The 21,146-nt window shown below is 37.6% G+C and overlaps 1 protein-coding gene across 1 annotated transcript in view; it reads left to right on the forward strand.

The window, feature by feature from the left end:
- The window catches only part of GRID2 (glutamate ionotropic receptor delta type subunit 2), a 1,430,685-nt gene that overhangs the window by 1,188,446 nt on the left and 221,093 nt on the right, over positions 1–21,146 (forward strand). Inside the window, exon 12 of the mRNA XM_057502448.1 lies at positions 2,051–2,189. Within this exon, the coding sequence (XP_057358431.1) occupies positions 2,051–2,189 (139 nt within the window). The remainder of the gene's footprint in view (positions 1–2,050; positions 2,190–21,146) is intronic.

Consider the following 21,146-nt stretch of genomic DNA (forward strand, 5'->3'; position numbering starts at 1 on the left):
TTTTCAATTAGTTGTTTTGTCCAGAAAGTCCCCTGTAGATTTAAAAGTGAATATTTTATTTTGCTTTCCTCTTGTAAAGCTGAGTGAATATTTCTTTTGCTTTGAAGAAGAAAGTATCTAAAATTCATTATAACTGCTTTTGAAAATGTGTTCCAGATATCAGAGGTTAGCCTCTTTTGAGTATATTCCTCTAGGAAAATAGCTCAGGATATAACCAAATGATATGCTTGCACAACATTGAAAATGTAGAGCTATTACACAGTGAAACTTAGTTGTTGGTATTAAAATCTGCCTGGTATTTTAATTAAATGAATCCTGTTAAGTCATTCACATACTGATGGACCTACATCCTATAAAGGTAGTATTATATCTCAGATTTATTTCTACTATTTGCATAAATCCAATTTATTTTAGAAGGTCTATTAATTATATGTAAAACATATATTCATTCAACAAATATTTACTCACCTAATATTGGACAGGAGCTGCTCCTGTATGAGAAATTATTTTTTTCTGAGAGAAAGGAGAAAGGAATAAAATATATAAAATACATAACAAACAAAAATACATAAGATAAATAATGTCATTATTTTAAGAAAAGATAAAAGGATTGGGAGTATGGAGTTGTGGGGAGTTATTTTAGATAGAACAGTGATAAAAATGTTTGTGAGAAGTGTCTGAGCAGAAATTTGAATAAATTGAAAAGTCATTTTTAAATTAAAAAGAAGATAATTCCAGGCATAAAAAATTACAAGCACAAAGGCCCCAGTACAGAGATCAGCATAGCTCCATAGAAGATATTGCAAGAAAGCCCCTGAGGAAGTGCAAAGAGATAAGGTCAGGAAGTTAACTTGTAGGGCCTGGTAGGCCTTAGTAGAGTTGTTGGGGTGTTTTTTTTTTTCCTGAGTGATGGAAATGCACTGAAGTTTTGATCAGGGTAATCTCATGACCTCATTTTCATTCTTAAAGAACATCATGTGCCTAGAATGTAAACATTAAACTACTTAAATAGTTCAGTAGTACAGTCAAAAGAAGATGTGATAGGACTGGAAGTGATGAGGTGAGCTAGGCTTTGGTATGTAGTTTGAAGGTAAAGGTGTTAAGATTGTATAAGATGTTGAAAAATTCCTAAGTATTTTGTCTGAGAAATAGTGTGAAGTGTGGTACTATTCCCTAAGATAGTGTGGATTGGGGTGTTAATTTGGGAGTGAGAGTAATGTGTTCTGTTTTAGATGTGATAAGTTTGAGATGCCCATGAGACTCCAAGTGGAAAACGTATAGTCATTTATCTATAGCTCTCTAGAGAAATAGAATATTCAAACTCCAATATTCAAACGCTCAGCTTGAAATATAAAGCTGAGCGTTATCAAAGTATGCTGTAGATGATATTCAAATTTAGGGGATTTGAGAGTAACCAGGGTGGAAATGTGAACAGAAAACAGAAGCAGTTTAAAGACTGAGCCCAAAGGCACTCCAACATTTATAAGGTGGAGAGGAAAATTCTACAGCTAGATCATAAAAGAGTGGCTAGGAGATCAGAACAGAACAAAACAAGTGTGATGCTGCTGAAGCCAATAGTAATATGTGTGATCCCAAGATCGTTAATAATCTATGATTCTAGGGAATTTAACCAAAAATAATCATTCAATGTTATTGTTGAACTAGAAATCTGAAAAGTTATAGTAAGTACAGGCATAATAGTATTAATATCACTTATCTAGTGAGTAAGCAAGCCCTTGGAAATCAAATATATATATTTGTGGTTGTAACAAGAGGGCAGTGATTTCTAAGGTTGAACAAGAAGGTAGGTAAAAATTTCATTTAAACATGTTATACTAAATATCAAGTTTCTTTTTGACTGGGTCTCACATAGTCTCATAAAAGGAAATTAACTATGAGTGATAAAAAAGCACAGTACAGAAATCTATGCTGTTATTATTATGTAGAAAGATTTCTCACTACTTAAAAATTAACTTTGTATTTGACATGTATGATCTCAGATTCTCAATAAATACTTGAATTTTTTAATTCTCTTTGCTTTTTTCTACAGGCGGGGAGGTCCCATATTCAACTCTGGCTACCCGAATGATGATGGGGGCCTGGTGGCTCTTTGCATTGATTGTCATCTCATCTTACACAGCAAACCTTGCTGCTTTCCTCACTATCACCCGCATTGAAAGCTCCATCCAGTAAGTAGACAGATTCCAGTAGCCACAAAGCATGAGAAATGACAGGAGCAGCTGGTGCTATTTAAATAAGTATATGATATCTTAGGATAAATTTATACTTCCTTTTGGGTAAAGGCTTAATTTTGTGATACGTAAATATCATAGTATTGGTAGAGCATTTTTTATAAAATAACATTCTGGGTATAATCTGAACATTGTTTCCCACATTTTCCTGGAAGGATAACACCTATTCGGAATTTTAAACTCCACCAAGTATAACTATGTCTGAGCAACATTGTAAAAAGGGAGGAAGAGGAGTCATATTAAAATATATATATTTCAAGTTTGACACTATCAGTCTTTGCCTTGAGCTTGTCCCATTATTCATTGTCTGAATGAGTAGTTGGGTGGACACTGGCAGGGAGAGGGAGAGAGGAAATCTATCAAGAGCTAAAACCACGTTCTTTTTGTTTATTCACTGCATTTATCTAATGTGGTCATTAATGCAGCTGTTTCTTCAGCTGCCATGGTGGTAAATTGTAATTAACTATAGTTTTTTACTGAATCCCTACAAGTTACCTAAGTCAGGGTCTCAGTTCACCAATTCCTGAGCCCTGCAAGCCCACAGACCTTGAATTTAGCACAGCCAGTTTTGCTTTTGTGGTTTCAGGCCATAAGATCAGCACCACGATACAACTCAACTTTTGCCTCCTTAGAACACGATGTTCTATCCATTGTTTTAAGAAAAATTTCCCTGAAAATGTTTTATTCATCCAAAAACGAGGTAGTATGAATTTTCCTAGAACTGAAGAACATTCATTTCCAAACAAAACCGACAATTCAAAGTTAGAGTATTTAGATGTGTCACGGCATTCATTAGAGATGTCTCCCTTAAAACATAAGACTTGTTGCCTTTAAAAGAATATATCAATGAAGTCTATTAGTAGTTATGAAACTATTATAACACAGTACTAATAAAATCAAGAATTAATGATCTATAAAGAACAGGATATTTTTCTTCAATTGCCCTGGGTATACAAACAGAAACTCTCAAATTCAGCTCATAATAGTAACAGTTAATTATTGCATCCATTTATGAAACTGATGTTTCCAACTTCTCAAATCAAATCATGCTCCTCATGTTGTTTTCCCAATTCCTTCTTGGTACAGAACCTTCACACCCTCTTAAGACCCTTGTACCCAGTCTGTGTGTGGCATAGGTTATAAAGCATACAGAGTGAAGTTCATGGGAAGCTTAAACTGATGACCTCATCAGTAACATATTTTAAGCAATAATGAAAATGATTACAACCACCCAGCCAGGAAATCAATGAAATTAGTAAAATTATGAAAATAATAATTAACATGTTGAGCATACACAAGATGCCAGAGTTTGTGCTAAATGTTTTACATGTATTGGCTCATTTAATACTTACAACCATTTTCGGAAATATATACTATTGAAAACCCATTTGTAACTGAGACTGTGAAGGTAAGTAACATGCCTGAAATCATGCAGCTAGTTAGTGATTGATTAAAGACCGGACCTTAAATCTGTGTGATTACTGAACTGACGCTCTGACTCTACCACACTAGTTCCCATCCCTTCTGGTTTTGTATGGCCAGTTGTTTTTGGAGAGCATTATAAAGGATGTATCATTTATTGTTAAGTATGGGGATGTAAAAGATAGCATTCTTCAAATCCTTAATTGGTCTGAGGAAATACAGTGTCAAAAGTTAGGTGCTTTTGTATTGGACCTCCTCTGTAGGCATATATCCCAACATGAACTAATCACATCTATAATTGATATCTGCTTTTCCGGGTGAGACTTCTTGGAAGATCTGATCAACAGAAATCACATTAAGAAAAAGTTTTTAAAAATGAAGATGGAATATTATATCTCACCAATATAATTCATATGAATTATGTTTAACTTGTTACATTTTGAGTATTCTTAAAGCCAAAAACCTATGTAGTTCAAATCTGACTTTGAATCATTTTTTTTTTTTTTTTTTTATTGAAGGGTAGTTGACAACAGTATTGCATTACATTAGTTTCAGGTGTACAACACAGTGATTCAACATTTATATACATGATAATTCTAGGTACCAGGTATCACCATACCAGGTTGTTACAATATTTTGACTATATTCCTTATGCTATACATTACATCCTGGTTACTTAATTATTTAACAATTGGAAGTGTGTTTATATATATATATATATGTATATATATATTTTGTGAGGGCATCTCTCATATTTATTGATCAAATAGTTGTTAACCACAATAAATTTCTGTATAGGGGGGTCAATACTCAATGCACAATCATTAATCCACCCCAAGCCTAATTTTCATCAGTCTCCAATCTTCTGATGCATAACGAACAAATTCTTACATGGAGCACAAATTCTTACATAGTGAGTAAGTTACATGGTGAACAGTGCAAGGGCAGTCATCACAGAAGCTTTCGGTTTTATTCATGCATTATGAACTATACACAGTCAGTTCAAATATGAATATTCATTTGATTTTTAAACTTGATTTATATGTGGATACCACATTTCTCTATTATTATTATTTTTAATAAAATGCTGAAGTAGGTAGATACGAGATATAGGTAGAAAACAGAGTTTAGTGTTGTAAGAGAGCAAATGTAGATGATCAGGTGTGTGCCTGTAGACTATGTGTTAATCCGAGCTAGACGAGGGCAATAAACATCCATGTATGCAGAAGATTTCTCTCAGAACATGAGGGGGGAGGTTCTAAGCCTCACCTCTGCTGCTCCCCATTTTCTCACCACATGGCCCCCTGCGACTGTGCCTGTCTTAGGTTGTTCCTCCCTTGAGGAATCTTACCCGTCTCTGGCTAACCAGTCATCTTCCGGGGCCATACAGGGAAATGTTAAGTTGGTAAGTGAGAGAGAAGCCTTATTGCTTGAAAAGGTTAGCTTTTTACTTCTTTGCATATTGATGCCCTGTGGCTTCTATGCCCAGCATTTGTCTTGAGGTGTCTTTACCACTTGGAAGAATTATGATACTCGGTAAATTCGACATGTGGCACGAGTTCTATTTAAAGGTTGTGATTAGGTAGGAAGAAGAAAAGCTATAGAAGTAGCAGGCAGAAGAAAACCTGGGAAGATTGATTATTTCTTTGACATATCTTCTTGTAGAGTAACTTCAGCATGGATAGGTTTTAAACTACTAATTAAATTGCGCACAAACATTAACATAATAGGAGTATAGTTACATAACCAAAGCATACCTGTAATTACCAGCCATCTCCAGTGAAACCAAGAAAACCAGTTAGGCACCTTAGGCATTTGTGAAAACTTATCTATGATAAGGTGGATATTGTCCGACTGAACTTAAACAGTCTGAGAGAATTCAGATAAACTAGAACAACCCATTCCTGGGGACTGTTCATATTCCATATGTTCTTTTAACAGTAAATAGTCTGTAGTTGTAAGACTTTGGAGTGCTACAATTTGCACTTCTCCAAATTCTTGGTTGAGTTCCAACAGTATAGATCCAGTCAAATTTGTTGTTTTACTGTATGCACAGGCCAGCTTAGATATCTCCTTCCTCATTCCCATGGCAAGTCCAGGAACTGGTGGGATGAGTGCATCTACACCTGTGACAGTGCGTGGATCTTTGTTGGAGTTTTTTTTTTTTTTTTTGCTGATCATCTTCTGTCATGAGTCTTCCCGAGAGTGCTGATGTTGGAAGTTCTTTTTCATATCGTATCTTAGTTCATTTTTGGAGTAGCCAAATTAGGCTTTGATCCTCTGTATAAACACAAACAGACCCTTTGCCTACACTTTTATATGCCCTTTATATCATTGTGTAGAACTCATTAGAGGTCACCACATAGTAACTGCTTTTTTTTTTTTTTTAATCATTAATCTACACTTACATGATGAATACTTTGTTTACTAGGCTCTCCCCTATACCAGGTCCCCCCTATATACTCCTTTACAGTCAGTGTCCATCAGCGTAGCAACCTGTTGTAGAATCACTACTTGTCTTCTCTGTGTTGTACAGCCCTCCCCTTTCTCCCACCCCGCTATGGATGCTAATCTTAATACCCCCCTACTTCTCTCCCCCTTATCCCTCCCTACCCACCCATCCTCCCCAGTCCCTTTCCCTTTGGTACCTGTTAGTCCATTCTTGAGTTCTGTGATTCTGCTGCTGTTTTGTTCCTTCAGTTTTTCCTTTGTTCTTATATTCCACAGATGAGTGAAATCATTTGGTATTTCTCTTTCTCTGCTTGGCTTGTTTCACTGAGCAAAATACCCTCCAGCTCCATCCATGTTGCTGCAAATGGTTGGATTTGCCCTTTTCTTATGGCTGAGTAGTATTCCATTGTGTATATGTACCACATCTTCTTTATCCATTCATCTATCGATGGACATTTAGGTTGCTTCCAATTCTTGGCTATTGTAAATAGTGCTGCAATAAACATAGGGGTACACTGGTCTTTCTCATACTTGATTGCTGCATTCTTAGGGTAAATTCCTAGGAGTGCAATTCCTGGGTCAAATGGTATGTCTGTTTTGAGCATTTTGATGTACCTCCATACTGCTTTCCACAATGGTTGAACAAGTTTACATTCCCACCAGCAGTGTAGGAGGGTTCCCCTTTCTCCACAGCCTCGCCAACATTTGTTGTTGTTTGTCTTTTGGATGGCAGCCATCCTTACTGGTGTAAGGTTTTAATTTGCATTTCTCTAATAATTAGCGATGTGGAGCATCTTTTCATGTGTCTGTTGGCCATCTGTATTTCTTTTTTGGAGAACCGTCTGTTCAGTTCCTCTGCCCATTTTTTAATTGGGTTATTTGCTTTTTGTTTGTTGAGGCGTGTGAGCTCTTTATATATTCTGGACGTCAAGCCTTTATCGGATGTGTCATTTTCAAAGATATTCTCCCATACTGTAGGGTTCCTTTTTGTTCTATTGATGGTGTCTTTTGCTGTACAGAAGCTTTTCAGCTTAATATAGTCCCACTTGTTCATTTTTGCTGTTGTTTTCCTTGCCCGGGGAGATATGTTCAAGAAGAGGTCACTCATGTTTATGTCTAAGAGGTTCGTTCCTATGTTTTCTTCCAAGAGTTTAATGGTTTCGTGACTTACATTCAGGTCTTTGTTCCATTTTGAGTTTACTTTTGTATATGGGGTTAGACAATGGTCCAGTTTCATTCTCCTACATGTAGCTGTCCAGTTTTGCCAGCACCTGAATCATTTTTAAATAAAAAAGTGAAGAAGAGGGCGGAGCCAACATGGCGGCGTGAGTAGGACAGTGGGAATCTCCTCCCAAAAACATATATACTTTTGAAAATACAACAAACACAACTAGCCCTAAAAGAGAGACCAGAAGACGCAGGACAGTGGCCAGACTGCAGCTACACCAGCGAGAACCCAGCGCCTGGTGAAAGGGGTAAGATACAAGCCCCGGCCCCGCGGGACCCGAGCGCCCCTCCCCCCAGCTCCCGGCGGGAGAACAATAGGCAGAGCGGGAGGGAGACGGAGCCCAAGACTGCCGAACACCCAGCCCCAGCCATCCGGGCCAGAGCGCAGACACAGTACATGCCCAGGGGACCCTGGATACTGGGGGAACAGGGAGTAAGACCTCTGAGCGGGTGCTGAAGCTGATGCCCCTGTGACAAAGAAAAGTGGGGGCTTTTTGAAAGTCTTAAAGGGACAGGGACTTAACAGCTTGACGGAAACAACCCAGGTCACAGTATAGCAGCTGGAAATTACAGGGAAAACCGGGTGCACTAACCCCCTGGGCAACAGCTCTGAGACCCCTCACGGAGGCAAACAGTCAAGCAGCACCCCCATCCATCACCCCACCGGGCGCTGCGAAAGCAGAGAAGCAGCCTGAGACAAATTCTGCCCACAGAAAGGGAAATTTCTCCCTCCCGGCCAGGCAAGACACAAAGACCCAGTCTACACGCAATTACCCAACACAAGCCACTAGGGGTCGCAGTTGCCCCAGTAAAGAAAGGCCAGTAGGAAGTGAAAATTTTGGCCCTCCCAGCTGACAGTCAATAGCACCTGTCAACATGAAAAGGCAAAAAAATATGATCCAGACAAGACTAACCCAGACAGCTTCAGCATCTGCTACATCTTCCCCTGAGAAGGAATCTGGGGAGATAGATTTAGCCAGTCTACCTGAAAAAGAATTCAAAACAAAAGTCATAACCATGCTGATGGACTTGCAGAGAAATATGCAAGAACTAAGGAAGGAGAATTCAGAAATAAAACAAGCTCTGGAAGGACTTCAAAACAGAATGGACGAGATGCAAGAGACCATTAATGGACTAGAAAACAGAGAACAGGAATGCAGAGAAGCTGATGCAGAGAGAGATAAAAGGATCTCCAGGAATGAAAGAATTTTAAGAGAGCTGAGTGATCAATATAAAAGGAATAATATAAGAATCATAGGCATTCCAGAAGAAGTAGAGAGAGAAAAGGGGATAGAAAATGTCTTTGAAGAAATAATTGCTGAAAATTTCCCCAAACTAGGGGAAGAAATGGCCTCTCAGACCACAGAGGTACACAGAACTCCCATGACAAGGGATCCAAGGAGGGCAACACCAAGACACATAATAATTAAAATGGCAAAGATCAAAGACAAGGACAAAGTATTACAAGCAGCCAGAGAGAAAAAAAAGGTTACCTACAAAGGAAAACCCATCAGGCTATCATCAGACTTCTCAACAGAAACCCTACAGGCCAGAAGAGAATGGCATGATATACTTAATGCAATGAAACAGAAGGGCCTCGAACCAAGACTACTGTATCCAGCACGAATATCATTTAAATATGAAGGAGGGATTAAACAATTCCCAGACAAGCAAAAGTTGAGGGAATTTGCCTCCCACAAACCACCTCTACAGGGCATCCTACAGGGACTGCTCTAGATGGGAGCACTCCTAAAAAGAGCACACAACAAAACACCCAACATATGAAGAAGGGAGGAGGAGGAATAAGAAGGGAGAGAAATAAAGAATCATCAGACTGTGTTTATAATAGCTCAACAAGCGAGTTAAGTTAGACAGTAAGACAGTAAAGAAGCTAACCCTAAACCTTTGGTAACCACAAACTTAAAGCCTGCAATGGCAATAAATTCATACCTTTCAATAATCACCCTAAATGTAAATGGACTGAATGCACCAATCAAAAGACACAGAGTAATAGAATGGATAAAAAAGCAAGATCCATCCATATGCTGCTTACAAGAGACTCACCTCAAACCCAAAGACGCGCACAGACTTAAAGTCAAGGGATGGAAAAAGATATTTCAAGCAAACAACAGAGAGAAGAAAGCAGGTGTCGCAATTCTGGTATCAGACAAAACAGACTTCAAAATAAAGAAAGTAACAAAAGACAAAGACGGACATTACATAATGATAAAGGGCTCAGTCCATCAAGAGGATATAACCATTATAAATATATATGCACCCAATACAGGAGCACCAACATACCTGAAACAAATATTAACAGAACTAAAGGAGGAAATAGAATGCAATGCATTCATTCTAGGAGACTTCAACACACCACTCACTCCAAAGGACAGATCCACCAGACAGAAAATAAGTAAGGACACGGAAGCACTGAACAACACAGTAGAGCAGATGGACCTAATAGACATCTACAGAACTCTACATCCAAAAGCAACAGGATACACGTTCTTCTCAAGTGCACATGGAACATTCTCCAGAATAGACCACATACTAGGACACAAAAAGAGCCTCAGTAAATTCCAAAAGATTGAAATCCTACCAACCAACTTTTCAGACCACAAAGGCATTAAACTAGAAATAAACTGTTCAAAGAAAGCAAAAAGGCTCACAAACACATGGAGGCTAAACAACACGCTCCTAAATAATCAATGGATCAATGACCAAATCAAAATGGAGATCCAGCAATATATGGAAACAAATGACAACAACAACACTAAGCCCCAACTTCTGTGGGACGCAGCAAAAGCAGTCTTAAGAGGAAAGTATATAGCACTCCAAGCATATTTAAAAAAGGAAGAGCAATCCCAAATGAACGGTCTAATGTCACAACTATCAAAATTGGAAAAAGAAAAACAAATGAGGCCTAAGGTCAGCAGAAGGAGGGACATAATAAAGATCAGAGAAGAAATAAATAAAATTGAGAAAAATAAAACAATAGCAAAAATCAATGAAACCAAGAGCTGGTTCTTCGAGAAAATAAACAAAATAGATAAGCCTCTAGCCAGACTTATTAAGAGGAAAAGAGAGTCAACACAAATCAACAGTATCAGAAACAAGAAATGAAAAATCACGAGGAACCCCAAGGAAATACAAAGAATTATTAGAGAATACTATGAAAACCTATATGCTAACAAGCTGGGAAACCTAGGAGAAATGGACAACTTCCTACAAAAATACAACCTTCCAAGACTGACCCAAAAAGAAACAGAAAATCTAAACAGACCAATTACCAGCAACGAAATTGAAGCGGTAATAAAAAAACTACCAAAGAACAAAACCCCCGGGCCAGATGGATTTACCTCGGAATTTTATCAGACATACAGGGAAGACATAATACCCATTCTCCTTAAAGTTTTCCAAGAAATAGAAGAGGAGGGGATACTCCCAAACTCATTCTATGAAGCTAACATCACCCTAATACCAAAACCAGGCAAAGACACCACCAAAAAAGAAAACTACAGACCAATATCCCTGATGAACGTAGACGCAAAAATACTCAACAAAATTTTAGCAAACCGAATTCAAAAGTACATCAAAAGCATCGTACACCATGACCAAGTGGGATTCATCCCAGGGATGCAAGGATGGCACAACATTCGAAAGTCCATCAATATCATCCACCACATCAACAAAAAGAAAGACAAAAACCACATGATCATCTCCATAGATGCTGAAAAGCATTTGACAAAGTTCAACATCCATTCATGATAAAAACTCTCAGCAAAATGGGAATAGAGGGCAAGTACCTCAACATAATAAAGGCCATCTATGAAAAACCCACAGCCAACATTATATTGAATAGCGGGAAGCTGAAAGCATTTCCGCTGAGATCGGGAACTAGACAGGGATGCCCACTCTCCCCACTGTTATTTAACATTGTACTAGAGGTCCTAGCCACGGCAATCAGACAAAACAAAAAAATACAAGGAATCCAGATTGGCAAAGAAGAAGTCAAACTGTCACTATTTGCAGATGACATGATACTGTACATAAAAAACCCTAAAGACTCCACCCCAGAACTACTAGAACTGATATCGGAATACAGCAAAGTTGCAGGATACAAAATCAACACACAGAAATCTGTGGCTTTCCTATATACCAACAATGAACCAACAGAAAGAGAAATCAGGAAAACAACTCCATTCACAATTGCATCAAAAAAAATAAAATACCTAGGAATAAACCTAACCAAAGAAGTTAAAGACTTATATTCTGAAAACTACAAGTCACTCTTAAAAGAAATTAAAGGGGACACTAACAGATGGAAACGCATCCCATGCTCATGGCTAGGAAGAATTAATATCGTCAAAATGGCCATCCTGCCCAAAGCAATATACAGATTTGATGCAATCCCTATGAAACTACCAGCAACATTCTTCAATGAACTGTAACAAATAATTCAAAAATTCATATGGAACCACCAAAGACCCCGAATAGCCAAAGCAATCCTGAGAAAGAAGAATAAACTAGGGGGGATCTCACTCCCCAACTTCAAGCTCTATTATAAAGCCATAGTAATCAAGACAATTTGGTACTGGCACAAGAGCAGAACCACAGACCAATGGAACAGACTAGACAATCCAGACATTAACTCAGACATATATGGTCAATTAATATTTGATAAAGGAGCCATGGACATACAATGGCGAAATGACAGTCTCCTCAACAGATGGTGCTGGCAAAACTGGACAGCTACATGTAGGAGAATGAAACTGGACCATCGTCTAACCCCATATACAAAAGTAAACTCAAAATGGATCAAAGACCTGAATGTAAGTCATGAAACCATTAAACTCTTGGAAGAAAACATAGGCACAAACCTCTTAGACATAAACATGAGTGACCTCTTCTTGAACATATCTCCCCAGGCAAGGAAAACAACAGCAAAAATGAACAAGTGGGACTATATTAAGCTGAAAAGCTTCTGTACAGCAAAAGACACCATCAATAGAACAAAAAGGAACCCTACAGTATGGGAGAATATCTTTGAAAATGACACATCCGATAAAGGCTTGACGTCCAGAATATATAAAGAGCTCACACGCCTCAACAAACAAAAAACAAATAACCCAATTAAAAAATGGGCAGAGGAACTGAACAGACGGTTCTCCAAAAAAGAAATACAGATGGCCAACAGACACATGAAAAGATGCTCCACATCGCTAATTATCAGAGAAATGCAAATTAAAACTACAATGAGGTATCACCTCACACCAGTAAGGATGGCTGCCATCCAAAAGACAAACAACAACAAATGTTGGCGAGGCTGTGGAGAAAGGGGAACCCTCCTACACTGCTGGTGGGAATGTAAACTTGTTCAACCATTGTGGAAAGCAGTATGGAGGTACATCAAAATGCTCAAAACAGACTTACCATTTGACCCAGGAATTGCACTCCTAGGAATTTACCCTAAGAATGCAGCAATCAAGTATGAGAAAGACCAGTGTACCCCTATGTTTATCGCAGCACTATTTACAATAGCCAAGAATTGGAAGCAACCTAAATGTCCATCGATAGATGAATGGATAAAGAAGATGTGGTACATATACACAATGGAATACTACTCAGCCATAAGAAAAGGGCAAATCCAACCATTTGCAGCAACATGGATGGAGCTGGAGGGTATTTTGCTCAGTGAAACAAGCCAAGCAGAGAAAGAGAAATACCAAATGATTTCACTCATCTGTGGAATATAAGAACAAAGGAAAAACTGAAGGAACAAAACAGCAGCAGAATCACAGAACTCAAGAATGGACTAACAGGTACCAAAGGGAAAGGGACTGGGGAGGATGGGTGGGTAGGGAGGGATAAGGGGGGGAGAAGTAGGGGGGTATTAAGATTAGCATCCATAGCGGGGTGGGAGAAAGGGGAGGGCTGTACAACACAGAGAAGACAAGTAGTGATTCTACAACAGGTTGCTACGCTGATGGACACTGACTGTAAAGGAGTATATAGGGGAGACCTGGTATAGGGGAGAGCCTAGTAAACAAAGTATTCATCATGTAAGTGTAGATTAATGATTAAAAAAAAAAAAATGCAGTTCCTATGTGGTGACCTCTAATGAGTTCTACACAATGACATAAAGGACATATAAAAGTGTAGGCAAAGGGTCTGTTTGTGTTTATACAGAGGATCAAAGCCTAATTTGGCTACCCCAAAAATGAACTAAGATACGATATGAAAAAGAACTTCCAACATCAGCACTCTCGGGAAGACTCATGCCAGAAGATGATCATCAAAAAACCCCAACAACGATCCACGTGCTGCTACAGCTGTAGATGCTTTCATCCCACCAGTTCCTGGACTTGCCATGGGAATGAGGAAGGAGATATCTAAGCTGGCCTGTGCATACAGTAAAACAACAAATTTGACTGGATCTATACTGTTGGACCTCAACCAAGAATTAGGAGAAGTGCAAATTGTAGCGCTCCAAAATCTTACAACTACAGACTATTTACTGTTAAAAGAACATATGGGATGTGAACAGTGCCCAGGAATGGGTTTTTTTAATTTGTCTGATTTTTCTCAAACTATTCAAATTCAGTTAGATAATAACCATCATATCATTGATAAGTTTTCACAAATGTCTAAGGTGCCTGACTGGTTTTCTTGGTTTCACTGGAGATGGCTGGTAATTACAGGTATGCTTTGGTTATGTAACTATACTCCTATTATGTTAATGTGTGTGCGCAATTTAAGTAGTAGCTTAAAATCTATACATGCTGAAGTTACTCTACAAGAAGATATGTCAAAGAAATAATCAATCTCCCCATGTTTTCTCCCGCCTGCTACTTCTATAGCTTTTCTTCTTCCTTCCTAATTACAACGAATTCTTAAATAGAATTCGTGCCTCATATCAAATTTACCGAGTATCATAACTCCTCCAAGTGGTAAAGATACCTCAAGACAAATGCTGGGCATAGAAGCCACAGGGCATAAATATGCAAAGAAATAAAAAGCTAACCATTTCAAACAATAAGGCTTCTCTCTCACTTACCAACTTAACATTTCCCTGTATGGCCCCGGAAGATGACTGGTTAGCCAGAGACGGGTAAGATTCCTCAAGGGAGGAACAACCTAAGACAGGCACAGTCGCAGGGGTGTCATCAGGTGAGAAATTGGGGATCAACAGAAGTGAGGCTTAGAACCTCACCCCCCCTGTTCTGAGAGAAATCTTCTGCATACGTGGATGTTTTATTGCCCTGGTCTAGCTTGGATCAACACATAGTCTACAGGCACACACCTGATCATCTACATTTGCTCTCTTACAACACTAAACTATGTTTTCTACCTTTATGTTGTATCTACCTACCACTTCAGCATTTTATTAAAAATAATAAAGAGAGAAATGTGGTATCCACATATAAATCAAGTATAAAAATCAAATGTGTATTCATATTTGAACTGACTGTTTATAGTTCATAATGCATGAGCAAAACCAAAAGTTTCTGTGATGACTGCCCTTGTACTGTTCACTATGTAACTTATTCACTATGTAAGAATTTGTTCTCCATGTAAGAACTTGTTTGTTATGCCTCAGAAGATTGGAGACTGATGAAAATTAGGCTTGGGGTGGATTAATGATTGTGCATGGAGCATTGACTCCCCTATACAGAATTTTATTGTTGTTAACAACCATTTGATCAATAAATATGAGAGATGCCCTAACAACAACAACCAAAAAAAAAAAGTACACACTTCCAATTGTAAAATAAATAAGTAACCGGGATGTAATGTATAGCATAAGGAATATAGTCAAAATATTGTAACAACTTGGTATGGTGATAGCTGGTACCTAGAATTATCATGTATATAAATGTTGAATCACTGTGTTGTACACCTGAAACTAATGTAATGTAATACTGTGTGTCAACTACCCTTCAATAAAAAATAATTATCTAAAAAAAAAAAAAAAAAAAAAAAAGTGAAGAAAAAGTTTTCAATAAAATATTTGATTTTATACATTAAACAGCAACAATAATCATAATAATAAACAAAAATTATGGTTAACATTCACCAGGAATTTTTTAAGCATATTGCGTGTATTATCTCACTTATTTCTCTGAATAACCCTAATAATTTAGATACTGCTATTATTCCCCTCTTGTAAAAGAAGAAACAGAAGTTTGCAAGTTAAATGCTCAAGATTGCAGAGTCAGTAATGTCAGAGCTGGAATTCTAATCCACATCAATCAGTTATCAATCCATGGCTTACCCAGTGAAGTTTGTCTTTATCTAGTGGTGGTTCCTACAATTTGTTTGCCTGATCTGTTTCACTGAGGTTGTAGACCTCATGGTGTGTGTGTGTATTTCAGAAATATTTAGTCATCACTAATATTGCCAGTATTTGTATCCAGACTTTCATGTAATAGAAGTGGGAGCAAAAGCCTCTATCAAATTAGATTCTCTAAAAGTAAAACCTAGTGGAAAAAGATTATAGTTTCATATGATGTTTCCCTCAAGTGTAGTTCCACAATGCAAAATATCTGAGCATTCATGTTTTAAAAAGTTATTTCTTTCTAATGCCAAGTCATATTATTAAAAGTCAATAGTGGGTATAATAAATCCCCTTTTCTTCTAATCTTATCACTAGACTAATTTTAAAATGGGAAAATCCAGAGCCAAATATGTTCAAAGAAACCTGATTCTCTCCACAAACTTAAAGATATCTTCTCATTTCATGCCTCAGTTGTATGGTAAACATAATTGGCTGCAATGTTTCTTGGAAATATTCAAAGTTCCATTTGCAAATAATGTCAAGCTTTCTTGGAAAATTCTAGTTTTTCTTGGAAAAGACAGAAATCACAACAGCATCCAATGTCATGCTTCTTAATCATTTGTACTCATAAGATTTGCTCATCACTATATGAAGCAATGCTTATCAATACATCATTTTCCAGCTCATTTTTGCTGTTCCACTGGCACACATATAACAACCACATCTTCATTCCCAAAATTCAAAGTCGCTTCTCCAGACCAGGAGGAACAGAGATAGTCAGTGAGAGAGAAAGGAAACCCAGCTACTTGTGAAAGATGGTTGACAGAAACTATTACACTTTAGTAGGAGAAATCCAACAGACGGATTCTTGGGAAGCTGAATACATTTTTTTTAAATTTACCCCTTTTTCAAAATTAGGTATTCATTAACACCTAAACTGTGTAGTTAGCACTTGCCATTAATAAAGATTTTGAAAGTGAGATTTGCTGAAAAGATAACCCCCAAGTTTAATATTATATCCCTTCAATGATGAAGGCAGCCCTAACCTGGCTATGCTCTGCTTCTCAGTTATCATATAACATGACAGATTTTGACACAGTTGGGTATGGGGCGTATTGAGATACACAGCTCAGTTCCTGCAGGGAAAAATACACAATTTCTCCAAGACTCTATTGACATTTGGACTTTTTCATTGTCTTTGAATGATAACAACATGGAGCTGATGGTTTCCAAATACCTAATAGATGAAGTGTACTTTTTTCTATTGGTAACCAGACTGAAAGTGGCAACAGTAAAATGGAGTGTGTGAATTTTGAAGGTAATTTCAGAGTGAACACTCTGTAATAACATCATCAACATTAGATCTATTAGTCTTTGTTGTGATGCAGTTTTCAAAAACCTTATTTCACATATAAAGTAAAAGTAGTTATGGGGGCAATCATACAGTTACAGACATTAGTTACTTTAGAATCAGGTCTTTCATGATGACACTTGAGGTTTTTCATTTTCTGGGACTGTAAGTAAGCTTGGATCTATTCAAATGAACCCAAACCTGCTACCATACTTTCATGCTCAAATTGTTCATTCTCCATAATGTTTGAAATTGGACTAAATATTGAGTTAATAAATAAGTAAAAATACTGGGTTAATGTAGCCACTGAATCAAATTAATTTGGTATAATTTATTTCCATATATAGTCAAAAAGAGATCCATAAACATTCTATCACTGGAGGAGGCTCTTCCCCCTAGCATATCAATAACAGGACTTTGGAATCCACATTTGTCTACATTTGGAAAAAAATTACTAAGCAATTATTTTTCTTAGTGCCTCACAGTGAATAGGACATCGCCTGAGTTTAGAAATCTAGTGCCAGGTCTAAGGACAGAGAAAATGGTAGCAATTGGTAGGGGCTCACTAACAAAATGATTTCTTTCTTTACCCTCACAGAGATATGTAACTATCTTTAGCAAGTAACTATTGAAAGAGGTTATTACAATCACACTTTTTGAAAATGGAGGTATTGCTAACTAGAACTCCTAAATACATGTGTGTGTGTGTGTGTGTGTGTGTGTGTGTACTAATACACACAGTGTGTTAAGCATTGAGTCTATAAAGATATTTAGATATTATCCTTGACTCACAGTTTAGTTGGGGTGGTAGCAATGTAGAATTCAATGCCGTCAGGACTATGATAGACTTACTTATGAAATGCTGTGTGAACACAAAGGAAGGACTGATTGAATTCAGTGACTTGGAGAGGAGGGGGAAGAGAAAGGCAAGAAACTCTCAGGCGTCATAGAGGTACCATCCTGTCATCGGAGAGTTTGATCTTGAAGGATGCATTTCAGTGGACTGAAGGGGTGTCTTACTAGAGAACATTTGCAAAAGCAACACAGTATGAAATTCCTAGGAAGTGTCTAAGAAAGGGTAGATGATCAAAATATGTTAATATCCTTCCTGGATTGGGGTGGGTGATGTGAGAGTGGCAGCAAGTGAAATAGAAAGGGAAAGTGGGCCCAAAACCTGACAGGCACGATAAGGCTTGTTAAAGAATTTGGATTTTTCCTGGAAATAATAGAGAGTGGCATCATTTAAGACAGCTTTATCTGTGTAGAGGAGGAAGGGTAGGAGAGAAATAATATGAGTGTATGAAAATTAGCATCTCTACTTGATAGAAACCAGGTCCATGCATCTTCTTGTTTCCAGGGTTATTTAACTTGAAAATAACAAAGGATTAATGGATAATTTAAGAGAAATTTGGCCTAAGGAACTATTACTAAGCTAACATTTACATTCCAGCAAATGGAGGAATATTGACTCAATTAATTTTTTTAAAAAAGATATTTAAAGAAAATGTGATTGACTACCTCTTAGCTAAATAGGGAAGAAGAGAGCTCCAAAGTGAGGAAACTCTAGAAATCACTGTGGTTTGGCTACTTTTCCAGTGCATTTTGGCAGAAAAGTTGCATCTTAAGTTGTGCAATTTATGGACTCCATCTTGTCTGTTAACTACTTTTAGCCTTAAGCCATCAAAAAAGAAGTCAGATTTACTTTTATTCATCTTTAATGCATTCTTTTTCTTTTTATAAAAGTAATGCAAGCCTATTTTCAGAAAATAGGAAAGTACAGTAAAGTTTGAAAAACAAACCATTAATAATCCATAGCCTGTCAGGTAGCAATAAGTTCTGTTAATATTTAAACAAACTTTCTTTAAATGTTTATTTTGAAGTAATTACATGTACACAGGAAGTTGCAAAGATATAGTACAGAGAGTTCCCATGCACCCTTCACCTGGTATCCCCGAATGATACTACAATCTCAGAACCAGGAAACTGACAGCGGTACAATGTGTGCATATAGTTCTAGGCCATTTTATCACATGTGTAGCATGTATGACCACCACAGCAATATAGATACAGAACTATGCATCACTACAAAAATCACCTCATTCTACTCCTTTATAATCACACTCACCACTTCTTCTCCACCATCCCCAACCCCTAGCAATCACTAATATGTTCTCCATTCCTGTAATTTTTGTCATTTCAAGACTGTTATATAAATGGCCTCATACCATATATGGCTTTTGGAATTGCCTTTTCTTCCTTACTCAGCAAATGCCCTTGAGATCCATCTAAGTTGTTGCACACATCAACAGTTCATTGCTTTTTATTGCTGAGTAGTAATCCATGCTTTGGATGTACCAGTTTGTTTAACAATTTACCTATTGAATGGCTATTACAAATAAAGCTGCTAAGAACATTATGTGTGGGTTTTTATGGAGATATGTTTTCATTTCTCTGGCATAAATGCCAAGAGTACAATCCCAATTTTCCCTGCCTACTGCTTCACTTTTTATTCTCTTTTCTCTTATCTCAACTATTGCTTCCTTCTGTCCATTCTCCTCACATTCAAGTTTATCTCCAGAGTTTGGAGTTCAGATAGTTACCTTCTTCTATCCTTAAAATTAGCTTGAAAACCTCCATTATTATCTTATTCAATCAAAATAAAGTGCAACTCCATAGCAGAGCATATTGGGCCCTGCAAAAGCTAGCCCAGCCTCATTTCTGTCTACCAGCACCAGTTAACCCATCCCCAAACTTGTTCCTGCACCAGGTAAGCCAAACTAACGTAGGACATTTCATACTCTGTGGAGTTTACATGCTGTTCCCTCTCCCTGAAATGGCCCAGAACTTTCATCTTCTTCTCTGGCATCTTCATTGACACAGACACAAGTAGTCATTACACATGTGTCTTCTTTTTGACAGTACACATTCTTCAAAGGCAAAGACTCTGCCATAGTCATATTTGTGCCCCTAATGTGTCCTGTAGTGCCTGGAACATGGTTTAATAGTAAAAGCAGATAACATTTACTGAGACACTTTCTTAAGTGCTTTACATAGATTTTCTCATTTAATCCTCATAATAACCTCATGAGGGATATAACATTTTCATCTCCATTTTGAAGATGAGAAAATTAAAAGCTAGGGTAGTAAATCCAGGCACTGGAAACTTTGTCTTAGTCAGAAGATGACCTTACCTGCAATTAGGAAATACACTAAACCTTTATTGAATAAAATTAATAAACAAATGAATAAATGAATAAATTAAAACCATAGGGGTCATTATAAGTTTTTTGAAAAATAAAGATTTTTGCAGAAAAGAATTAGTGGCTAAATTATATTAAGCTAAGTTAATTCCAGATATTTATAAGTTATATGGTGTCTGAAAAGCAGCCACCAGAGACCATGGATTCAAATAAATCTGCTTTCAAATCCTTTGTCACTTATTAGCCGAATGATCTTGTCATTTTCCATAATCATTTTAAGCCCTTATTTTTCCTAAGGGCTCAACTTCATAGATTTATTGTAAAGAATACATGGGGAAAAACAGATGTAAATAACAGCACAATTCCTAAATACACCCTACCTGATACTGCTTCCATTTTTCTACTTGCTCCCGAGGAGCTCGTGTAGGTGCCTTGGGCTGTTCTTCCCCCTACCCCCCTGCTAGTGGTGTCAGTGACTGTTCTTTCACCTGGCTCACCTAGACCTCAGAGGTCCTTGCTGCACCTTCTGTTGCTTCTGACATAGCTGCCACGGCCCTGCCTCATGGTGTGTCTTACTGGGGGCTGTCTTCCTGCCCTGCCTCTTAACCCACCAAACCTCCAAAGGTAAAAAACTGGCTGTCAGCAAAAACCTTATCTGAATTTAACCGTAACTTGGCTGAATGATTCTCTCTGTCTCACCTTAGCTTTACTATCACTTAGGACCATGTGCTACTGATTGTGACTGGTGCCCAACCTGGGTCAGGATAACTGTTCTTCAGGCACATTTCCCTTTTAACTCACCTTTAATGACCTTTATTTATAGATAACACACAGCTCATTTACCATTTCCTCTATGTAGCCTTATGGTAGGCAAAACTAGATTTAGCAACTCCCCTTTTTGAATCACTTTGCATCTACCTTGTTTATGCCCTGAGCTACATCTAGCCTTACACTGGAATATCATT

The sequence above is a fragment of the Manis pentadactyla genome, chromosome 5 (genome assembly GCF_030020395.1).
Source record: "Manis pentadactyla isolate mManPen7 chromosome 5, mManPen7.hap1, whole genome shotgun sequence".
NCBI lineage: Eukaryota > Metazoa > Chordata > Mammalia > Pholidota > Manidae > Manis > Manis pentadactyla.